This window comes from Drosophila erecta, unplaced genomic scaffold, assembly GCF_003286155.1.
Source record: "Drosophila erecta strain 14021-0224.00,06,07 unplaced genomic scaffold, DereRS2 tig00000092-arrow-pilon, whole genome shotgun sequence".
Taxonomy (NCBI): domain Eukaryota; kingdom Metazoa; phylum Arthropoda; class Insecta; order Diptera; family Drosophilidae; genus Drosophila; species Drosophila erecta.
The window spans coordinates 8,281,376-8,293,051 of NW_020825207.1; the positions used below are offsets into that span (position 1 = coordinate 8,281,376).

The 11,676-nt window shown below is 46.0% G+C and overlaps 1 protein-coding gene across 3 annotated transcripts; it reads right to left on the bottom strand.

Moving 5' to 3' along the window:
• Positions 1–256: 256 nt before the first annotated feature.
• Positions 257–11,676, bottom strand: LOC6548992 (putative uncharacterized protein DDB_G0271606). Of its 3 annotated transcripts, none has more exons than XM_026980747.1 (5): positions 11,528–11,676; positions 11,377–11,441; positions 3,899–4,259; positions 848–3,689; positions 257–749 (listed from the first exon to the last, which is right to left on the bottom strand). In XM_026980747.1, exons 2-5 carry the CDS (start codon positions 11,395–11,397, stop codon positions 554–556), a joined length of 3,420 nt encoding a protein of 1,139 aa, XP_026836548.1. In that variant the 5' UTR covers positions 11,398–11,441; positions 11,528–11,676; the 3' UTR covers positions 257–553. The 3 variants fall into 3 exon arrangements, with proteins under 3 accessions (XP_026836548.1, XP_026836546.1, XP_001975504.2); XM_026980745.1 differs by having other exon boundaries at positions 11,377–11,444; XM_001975468.3 differs by having other exon boundaries at positions 11,377–11,676.

Here is an 11,676-nt window from a genome sequence, read left to right on the forward strand (position 1 = left end):
TCAAAACCACATTTTTTAAACATTCTAAGGCAGTTAAGTGAAAGATCCTGATAGTTCTTAACTCAGTTCGAACAACCTTTACCGTAGTAATGTTTTCTTTGCTCAAATTTCACTTTTTAAATTATTACTACTGCATACTTTTAAACGCAATAAATCCATCCATCGCAATAAAACGTAAAGAATGTTATATCAAACAATTAATAGCAAGCAAATGTCCATTGTGCAAAAATTAAATACACGTCTTTTAAGATTTCTTGTTTATTTTAATATTTTTACGTAAATTAACTTAAATTACGATAATTGTAACATCAGCATAGAATATTTACAAAATGGAAATACTACGAGAGGGTTGAATGCAATGCCGTGATCAATGAAACGATATCTTTTTCAGTGGAAAATGTGCAACCTGAGGACAGTCTAGGAAAAAAGAAGAAAAAACTAAGGAAGAAGTTAAGGTCAAGAGGGTCTTTCAGGGGCACACGATGATCATGTCTAGTTGAGTAGCTAAATGGCATTTTGTTTGGACTGCGGCGACTCGACTCGATCGCGATGTCTATCTGCGGCGCAGATGCATCATGGACTCCAGCGAACTGTGGTCCAAGGTGGCGGCGTGCTCCAGATCCTCGCTGCTGGCGTTCTCCTCGGCCACGTTTACAAACGTGCTAGATAGCTCCCCGTTCAGGCGGTTTATGCTGCCCGTTCCAATGTCGTACATGAAGATCTCCTGTTCCGCGGTTGCATCTGTGGACCTAGAAGCAGAAAAGGAGTATCAGTATGATTTGCACCTTGGGTTAGAAACTTCATATATTATTTGAACTCTTAGTGAGCTTTAAGGTAATCGACTTACTTTGCCACCAGCAGCACGACGGACTGCAGTTCCAAATCCGTGCGCGCCTCCTTCTCCAGCCAGCGCTTGAAGTTCTCCTTAGTGGGTTTCTTCACCAGCGTCTTGATGAGCTCACCGCCCAGGAACTTGACCTCTTTGCCATCGGCACTCCTTGCCTCAACGGCAGCCTGTCCAGGATTCTGAGCCTCCACGGGAGCCAGGACTACCACGCTGACGATTCGCTTGCCTAGCAGCTCCTCGCTGTCGGGAATCGGGAACTGTGCTCCGTTGATCTTCAGAGGTAGGTAGCGGTTGTACTGTTGGCGTTCGGCCAAATCCACCGGGGTCACCACGGTGGCATCGGTGCGCACATACTTGTCGCTCACACTTTGACCCTGAGCGGCATCATAGCGCACCACCTTCACATCGAGATCCTGCTTCTGGGGCAGAGAGTTGGTCTGCTTCACGCGATTCAGTTGCTTCTCGCTGAGGGCTACCTTGTCGCCATTGGGCTTGACCACGGTCAAAACCTTCTTGGTCTCGGCAATCTGGGCACCACCACCGGCTCCATAGAAATGCTGCAGATGCTCGGCGGGCAGGTTCTCCAGCGCAATATCTCCCTGCTTGTCGTAGTCCAAAATGGAGATATCGGCATTGTTCAGGATACCAGAGGAGAAAAGTTGCTGGCGGAGATCATCGGGCACTTCGTCGGGCAATTGGAGTAAGGTCTGCGAGGCCTTGCCATTTGGGGCAGTGGCAGGAGTGGAAGTTGGAGCGGGAACAGAAGCAGGAACCGGTGCTGCAGCAATTTTTTGAGCCTGATGTTGCACCTGCTGTGGCACCTTCTTATCCTTCTGGTTGCGCTGCTCCAGCTCCTTGAACACGTCCGAGTGGTAGGTGGAAACACTGAAGGGCGAATTATCCGTGGATGGAGCACTGATCAGCGAGGAGGAGGGCTGCCTGGGCTGCTGTGCGAAGTTGGTGCTGGCCTGAGCCTGCAGAGCCGCAGACTGGGCATTAATATGGACCACTGGCTCATTAGCGGTCTGAGAGTACTGGTTATAGGTCACATAGTTGGAGGATGGGGGCACTGGGGTCACCACCATCACTTTCTGCCCAAGAGTGGACTCTGCGTAGACGGGCGGCTGCGTTGGACCTGCGCTGGGAAAGCTGCCGAATTGCTGCGATTGCTGGACACCAGATCCTGCCGTTATATAGTGCCCGGAGATGTGCTGCTGAGCCGTGGGTCCCAAGTTGGGAGCAGGTACATCGTGGATCACCTCATTCCTGTTGTAAGCAAACTGCTGCTGCTGCTGCTGCTGCTGCTGTTGTTGCTGTTGTTGCTGCACCTGCTGCTGAAGATATTGCTGCTGTGGCTGCTGCGCGGCAGCAATGGGATTCTGTACGGTCTCTGTGATGTGCTGCTCAAACTTGGGAATGGACTTGAGCAGCTCCGTCTCCTTAGATGGCTTGATGTCGAAATAGTTGAGAGCGCTCTGATGATGATGATGCTGCTGTGTCTGCTGCTTTTGCTGGGAGTAGTACTCTGGGGGTGGAGTGGGTGAACGCACCACAAACTGTGGCTGCTGCACAAACTGAGGCTGACGAACGAACTGATAAGATTGCTGTTGATGCGGCAATTTCTGTTGCTGCTGCGGCTGATAGTGTTGCTGCTGCTGCTGTTGGTAGTTCGCATTATCCAGTTTGACGGGCAGGGGTTTCGCTTGGACTACAGCTGCTGGCGTGGGACGGAACTTGACGGGCTGATAGGGAGCAGGAGTCACAGTTTTGGGTGGAATGGTCGGAAAGAATGGCACCTGGACCTGCTTATGCGGTGGTTTCTGATACTGTTGTTGCTGCGGCGCCTGCTGCTGTTGCTGCTGCGTTGCCTGTTGATGCTGATGCTGCTGCGTTGCAGGCTGATGCTGGTGCTGATGCTGATGCTGCTGCTGCTGCTGATACTGATGCTGGTGCTGCTGTTGATGCTGCTGCTGGTGATGTTGCTGCTGTGGGTACTGCTGATTGTGGTTGATATAGAACTGCGACTGTTGCACCAGCTTGTTGAAGATGGACTGCGAGGAAGTGGAGGGCAGTTGCTGCTGGGTGACGCTGGGACGATGTGGCTGCTGCACTTGTTGCTGGGTTGCTGGTTTCGGATAGTTGGAGTGAGAACCCACCAGAGCCGCCGGCGGCCTGAAGTAGTTGTTGCCGTGCTGCGTGGGCAGCTGCTGTTGTTGCTGCTGGTAGTTGATACCCGACTGTTGGTAGTTGCTGCCGAAGAGCGTATTGGAAATAGGTCCTGGCCGGGATCCAAAGTTGTTCTCTCGTCCGTAATCCGCTCGGGTATTGCTCACGTAGCTGCCCTCCGATTTGGAGGACACCGGAGGCGGCAGTGCCACCACTTGGCTCTGAATGCTCTCGGCATCGTGCTCCTCCAGAATGTGACCGGTCTGGTGCTTGTTTTCCGCTCCGAACGACACGTGAATACCGGAGTTACTGTGGAATTTCTCCGAGTCCGGGTGGATAATAGTACGCAGGGTGGTGGACCTTACCGGAGGCAGGGGCGTTGCCTGATACTGGATGACCTCTTCCTCCTCCTCCTCTTCCTCCTCGTTGTCGTCGTTGTTCAGCGAGGCAATCGGCGACTCCAGGTGCAACTTGTTGTTCTGATCCTTCTTGTAGTTCACATAGAAGACGTGCACCTTCTCCTTCTTCTTCTTCTTCTTGGTCACAATCGGCTGGGCGGGCTCCTCGGCTAATGTTTCATTGGCATCCTTGATGATGATCTCGATGATGGGCTCTGGAGCCTCCAAGTACTGAGGGTACTGAGCATAGGCGGGTCCAAAGCTTCCGGGATATTGAGCTGAAATTAGGAAAAGTTATAGCTTAGTTTTGTAGTTAACCATTTATTGAAGTGCTGGAGTTTTCACTTTCATCAACCATTATCATTATTTTGAATTAAGTACCACCAAATCATTGGATAATTTCTGCAAAAATTAATATTGGTATTTTCCCAAATCGAATGCCAATTAAGGACTGAAAACGAAAACCAGATCTGTCCAGTTAACTTACCAATTGCACTCTGACCACTGTAGTAACCAGTTTGGGGATAATAGCTCGCCGCGTTGTCCACATAACCAACCCTTCGGGATGCCACTCCCGGATACAGATAGCCGGCATTCCCAAAGTCGTAGAGCGTTCTCTTGCCACGATTCTCGCCCGGCTTCAAGGCTTTCGATTGCCGAGTGGTGGAGATATTTGTGGCCTTGGAAGATGGGGATGGAGATGCGGATGGTGATGGCGATGGCGATGGCTGCTTGGTGGGCTTCTCTGACTCAGGCTTTGGATTATCGGTTTTTGGCTTCACCGATGTAGACGTGCTGGTGGTGGACGATGATGAGGCAACTCCAAAGGCCAAGAGCGCCAGCGCCAACTGCAAAGTGAATAGAAAGTGTTGGATTAGTATAGGTGGCAAAATATTTTAATTATAACTTCGTGGAACTCGAATTTGGCTGGATTAGGCCATAGCCGAAGATACTAATCAGCCTTGGAAGCGAAATATATTCGGGTGAAATTGTTGGCAGGCAAAACATCTGAAAGGCAACCATAAATCTTCCAGATAAATCTTACGGCATGTAAACACATGGCTCCTGGAAACAAATATTTTAATTGATATATGGTGGACAAGGTCGAGACCCCAACAAAGGCCCAAAACCGAAATGAAACTTTTACCGGCCGAAATATTAGATGGCAAAACAAATTGGTGCGCCCCAAAAAAGGCGAATTAAAAGCGCAATAAACTCGAACATCTCCAGTTAGCAAAACCACAACAAATTAGCCTCAGCAGAAATGTGGACGTGTTTGACTATTTTTCACTTTTTTGCATTGGGTCAATGTCAAGTTGGGGCTGCGAGTTGAAGATGGATATGAAATGGAGAGGCTGAGATTGAGTTGTTGACCACAAAACTGACGCAGCGCCAACTTGATAACTTGATGGGTTAAAGGCAAGGCAAGGCAAGGCAATCCCCAAGCATTTCATTTCGGCCCGGTTTCGCCTTTTAATTTGGCATATCGCGATGCGGTCAATCGGCGAGCTGGGGGCCATTGAGTCATCATCAGTCATCGACTGGCGGAGAAGGCGGAAGAGGCAGCCGGGCAGCCTTTCAGGCTTAGCCGTGAAAGTTGCCATGAAGCGCGGCGACGAATTTCAATTGACCGCGGGAGCCGCTTTCTGGCCACGCCCACGCAAAAATGCCAAACGACACAAAAGAAAAGCTCAATTCTGTGTTGAATTTTTCACCAAACTTTCCAAACTGCACTTGGACTGCAAATGTCAGTCGAGTCAAACCGGTGTGCTTGTGACTTTGTGTGTGGGCGCTTGACATTTGATTTGTATCTAAATAATAAAGTACGAGTGCGAGTATAACACATTTTGATGGCTGAGCAGAAAGTGAAGTGAAAATAATACACACTCGACGGACAATACGGACAATGATCGTTACCCACTGCCATAAAGATCGGGGGCTTGGCCCAGTTGAGGCTCTGTCGATCCGCGGCGTATACACAATCACACGGTAGTCTTGCCTGATTATGGCATCTCTGGGCCGCATTGTTTTTGCAGGGAGGCGGCTGTAGTGTCATGTCAAAACGGAAGCTGTGAGACCGTGTTTTGACAGCCCTGCCAACAGCCTGTTCCTTTGTTTTCACAATTTTAACGCAGACATTTTGACAGCTTAATGATTGCAGCTCTTTTAATTGCAATTACTGACTGGAGCAGTGATGTCACTGCTCCACTCTTACAGTTTTTAGCGCGTCTTATTGGATGGGGGTTATGCCACAACCTTTGGGATGCCACATATGCTAATCATTGAAGCCCACACAAACAAACCGATTATCCAACAGCCACTTCCCAAAAGAAACTGTCACATTGCCATACACGACCATCTAACTGACCTATGGCCAAGTCCATTTGGCCGCTGCGAAGTCCAGCTGCTGCTCACACACTCCGCTGACCGCATACAATGGGCAAATGTCAAAGATTTGCCAAAACAAAGCCAAACAAAATGTGAAGCACATAAAGACACAAAAAGAGAGAAATAATCAAATCAACATCACCATCGACAGACAGAGACTGCGAACAGCCAAAAGCAGTTCATGAAAAGAAAGATGCTAACAATGGGAGAAAGTTCCACACCATGGCACTCAGTCAAAAGCCATCAAAATTCATCTCAAGCCAGAGTCCCAAAATACTCAACAGCTGAACTCGCACATTAACATAAAGAAAATGTTTACAAGCCAATAAATCTGGTGTCAGCCAGAGTTTTCCTTCAGTTGGGCAAAAACGCCAGAATTACGCAACCGGGACAAGACAAAAACTTATTAATGAAAAAGCAGAAGAAACCCGAAAATCTTTGGCAAGCATTTAGTGGGGTAGTGTAAATCAACGGCAGTAACTTCTCTGACTGCTGCTGTTGTGCAATGGTTTAAATGGGATGAATATTGTGGTTGGGATGGAGGTGGGGGTGGGGATAACCAGTTGACCGCAGGACTAACAACTTGTGGCATGTGGCTAACTGCGCCAAGTGGCAGCTACAACTGATGGTCGGCACGTTTCTGCGGTTGGTTTTTTGCTTGCTGTGGTGTTTACGTTGGTGTACCAGACGATTGGCCAAGTGAAATCTGCCCGACAACTTGTCTAAATTTGCAACTGACAAATAGCCAGGGAAGTTCTCATGTAAACAGTGTTTATATTCGGCTGCTTTGTTGTCTGCATGGATAAATCATAAGACACAAGGCAGAAAAGAAGATAAAAACCGCCTGCACTTGATGATGCACTGTTATGATATGTGCCCGTTGATCTGCCATTGTTAGGCTGCATGTCATGTGAATAAATTGCAGATTGCAGATTGCAGGCACACACACTGTGCAGAAAATCAGCCTGTGACGCGGCACAATTATTCTGGCCCACAACTTGAAAGTCATCTTCGTGAGAACCACCGCATTAGCAGTTAGCCCAGAATCGCAACTTGTCTGCAGACCAATTACTCGAGTGGGTAGGAACGTCAGTCATCGCAAAGTGATGCAAAAGTTGCCAAAGCCTAATGTCTGAGAACATTATAGTCGTATGCCAGATGGCAATTAATGTAAGTGACATCATTTCCCATTGCCAAAAAATAAATCATCGCGAAATGAAACCGAGGCGGATGTAAATAATGCGTCACTTTCGCGTTTGTTTTCGCTCGAAATTGCCAACAATCAGGCAAATCCTTATAATTAAATCGCAGACCCTGGTTGCATAAGACGGCAGCTGTCCAAGTGGAATAACTGTAGCGCGACCAACAGGAATGAAGAAAGGAAGTGAGTGCTCAAATTGAGGTGTAGAAAATGTGAGACTTGCGAAAACAAACGAAAGACTGCAGCGACAAACTTGGCATGCGAGCTCTGCGCACAGATCACAGACCCCCTGTTTCGCAGAGCCGAACTGAGTGGTATAAAACCCGTGTACGAAAATAAAACATTTATCGTTTTTATGCCGTCATTGTGTCTTAGAAGTGCCACACGATCACCGAAAACGGAAGTAAGCGACACGCCAGGCGGGAAAATGTGGACCAGGCCATAAACCATTTCGCTGGGGGGCGGCCCTTCAGATAACGCCAAAACGACGATGGTGCGGAGAAACAAAAGGTGAAAAATATGATGAATTATTAAATGAAATGAAAAATGAAAGTGCTTTTATGCTTCTTCTGCTGCGGATGCTTCTCCGCCTGGTAAAGGGCACACAGAGAAAAAATTTCAGACGCAAGCTCTTTAAATTTTGTAATTTATGCTAAATCACTGCCATAAAAATAATTATGTGCTTTGGAAAGTCGATGTATTAGTTGCCTTAATAGAAATTCAATTAGAGATTACCTTTAAAATCACAGCCGGTTATTTAACTTAAAAACGCCAACGATTGAAAGTAGATAACTAAAATTATTGTATCCCATTTGTTTACTTTCATGTTTGCTTTCCTATGGCTTGTTAACCATTGCAGTGTTTGTCCACTTGTCAATAGATTTGTAAATTTAATGAGCGCTAGGAGGCATATGTATATAAATAGCGAAACGACATATAAATAAACTATCTCTTAGGCATTCCGAGAATACTGTGTAATTCGATGATAAATTTAGCTTTTTAATGAGCTGATGATACGGCTAAGACTGGAACTGTTGTGGTGTGAATAATTACTAATTTGGGTGCTATTTTTGCCGTGTACATCCCAGCGTGACATGGATTGGCCCGAGAAAGCTGGCCAGCAGAAGAAGATCCACCTGTGCCGGCAAGTGGCAACATTTCGTGTGCGTGCCCGATGAAAACCGAGCTCCACCAGCGGGTGTGGGAAGATCGGACCTGTGCGTGAGCCCCGCCAGCGGAGCTGAGCTGATCTGCATAATGGGCACTACTGTCGAACGATGGCTGAGATGGCTGCACGTCTTTGGAATCCGGTGCACGCCAAAACAAATGTAAAAGTTGTGCCACCACTCTCCAAGGGATCTCGACCACAAATGGGAGAGACTTCATTGCAGACTTTTCCTTCAGAGTCCAGAGATCTCGATTGTAATTTGACCAATGCAATTCACCTCATATTTCTGTCATTTGTGCAATTTTTGCAATGTGTCAATTGCAAATTACCGGGTAATGAGTAAATTGAAAAGCAATCGAACAAATATTGCGTATTGTCACTGACAACAGCGTTATGCAAACGGTGACAAATCAAGCAAATTATCTGCTAAGACACGGGTGACCAGGCACTGTTGGTGTGTCCAACACCTAGAGTGTGCCCACCAGTGGACACAAACAATTGGCCACTGCAAATATAGCAACCGAAAGGGGACGAATACAAAAGACTTAGGCAACGAACTCGAGGCTCGTCTTGCGGTCGAGTGGAAATGAAAGGTAAATCCTAATTTAGCAGCCAATCAAATGATACAATCCTAATTAACTAACCAATTCCAAAACCCATTTCAGTTGAGGGCGGTCAGTGGCAGACGCTTGGCTGCTTCTTATGTATTGCCTTTAATTACTTAACTGCGATGACGAGCTAAGCGATGAGCAAGGTCGTTGCATAAAATAAATAAAAATCAAATAAACAATCAGTAACCCTCGAAGAAAAAGCTCGCATAAATTAAGCAAACCTGGTCGCCAGGTCGCTGATAGCCAGCCGGAACCGCGATGAACTCTGGCCGCCTAGCCGCATTCACGACCGCATTACGTAATGCTCTCTTTCGCCCTCTCATCGTCGGAGAAAATACAAATAATTAAGAGGCCCCCAAATATGTTAACGCCGCAAATTAGTAGGCAGCCTAATCGTCAGCCGAGCAATATCGGTTCACCATTAATATTCATGGGTAATGCGTGCAGTCTGCATTCCAAGATGCTGGTCGCTTGAGCAACACATTTAATTAAATAAATATAAGCCCGCGAGATGACCACCGAACTGCGGATACTTGTACCGAGTGTAATTGCGCGCCAAACAGAAAATTGTCTGCGGTCGAAAACCACATTCCGAAATATGAATTCGTGTGTCGCCGCAACAACATCGCCATGCCCATCGCCAAGGCACTTCGGTACATCAGTGCATTCACATCTGGCCGGTCCGAGAGCCGAAAAACTGGCCACTGGCAACTCGTCTTCAATTGCAAAAGTTTCCTTTTATTTGGTGAGCATCTTTCGACGCCAGCAAGGAAATAATTGAACGAGAAGTGAAAGGTGCATTCCTTGCGTCCAAAAAAATATCGCAGGGCTGCACTTGCCGAAACTTTCGGTAGCCATTCCATAAGCATTATAATAATTGAATCAACATAAAAATCAAAATCGAAATCCAAATCCAAATCCCAGTTCGAAGACGGAGACGAATAAATCCAATCAACTTTCTACACTACAATCAACAAATGGGCAGTTTGCATGCGTGCAGCATATTAAAATATGCTCAGCCTCGGCCTATTTGGGGAACTACTAGTTTTGGCCCAGAGGAGGAAACACAACAGGTGCTGAAGTCAATGGGTGTCGTGAATAGCCGCTAGCCAAAAAGCCCCAAGCTGAAAGCCAGCAAGCCCATTCTTCTTGTCTTAACAAACATGCGCAATGACAATCAGCATTTTCTTTTTCATTCGTCTGAAAATTAGCCATGAAACGCTCGTAGTTTTCATTACAAGCCAAATAATTACTTTCGGGCCAGTTCCACTTTGGCATTTATTTGAAATTGCATTCAATGTGTGGAGCAGAAAAGAAGTTCAATAAACGAAGCCACTTACACGTCTTTTGTAAAGGTTACACACATCATGATCCAAATAGCAATAGCAGCCACTAATGATCATCACGGGGATTTTTGGCTGCAAAAGTTTAGAGTCATCTCTGGTGGCTTTTGCAAAAGCCACATCTGATGGCCATTTGGCGCCTCGATTTTGAAAGGCAGACGAACACAAAGATACAGACAGGCACACAGCAATCGAAAGGAGGACAGTTTGGATATGCTCTGAGATCTCGTGTTGATTTTACTGATGATGCAGATGAAGACGTTTAATGAGCGTTCTGCAGCAGGTGGCTGATTGCATTTGCTTCCATGTTGCAAAAGGAGTTGATTGTGTAAGTAATGAGAAGCACGGAAAGAAATCATTTGTAAGCTTTCTACTAAAAATCTTTTTAATCTTACAATTCCAGTTAGCAGTCACATTTCGTATTCAACGGAAAATGTATCATAGTTTAATACGCGTAATTTGCGATGCCACAGATTGATTAATATGTTTTTGCAGAATGTTAAGAAAAACGATTCCGATTCCACTCAAATCAATCATTGAGCGTAAATCAATTTGATTTATGAATATTTAACGTAATTCTTGCATAAGCTTCAATTCTCAATGTCAACAACTGAATTGGATATTAAAGAATGGAAGACCTTTTGACTTAATCAAGCCAAACAAAAATAGGGACTTAATAAAACCATCAATACTAATTTCCATATCTCTGTATGGCATGCTCATTTGTCAGATGTCATATATATGTAAGGAAAAGACTACATCAATAGTCAACAAATTCCATGAAAAAATCTGTGGGTAGAAAATCCCCGTAATCATATTAGAGGCCAAGAAATAGGTAAAAAGAAAAAACAAATATAGTAATTCAGGGAAAATTGCAAATCAGGCAATGGCGTTGCTAACAAGAGTCGTGGAAACAATGAGACAATTTGTTGGCCAAATCCACACATGCGCAAATCGGATGCATAAAGAGATCCATGAGATAGGCCGACATTTCTTCGCGTAACAAGTGCCAAGTTGAAGTCTTGGAGTCGCGGCAGCCGGAAGGCAATTTACACTTGGCTTACTTCGCTTGCTTTTTTAGTGCCCTGTAATGGAATGACACGATTTGTCAATGTCAAGAAGAAGGGGAAGATGGGGTCGCAGATCGCAGGTCAAGCTGGCGTTGACACCTCTGGAGTTTAATGAGCCTTAGATGGTTACATAAGTAGCCACTTAGCATTAAAAATAGTTGCCTACAAACTTCTACAAACTTACCAAAAATGGCAGAGTTCTCATCGCGACAGGATGCAATTTAATCCCGGGTCCGTGGCAAAATACAGCTGCTGAAAATCAAAACTATATTTAATAAGCACTCGCGTTCAGTTGGCTTTAAAAATAAATATAGTCGAACTTGCACTGCACCCACTTTTCTGGCGATTATCCTTTGACGCGGATCAGGACACACACTCGCAAATGGGGGACACGCGCGGAGCAATTGTGGGAATCGCAACCAGGCCGAGTCGCTGCCGTATTGTAACTGAAACTTGAAGTCGAATGTAGCCAACCACTTGGCCA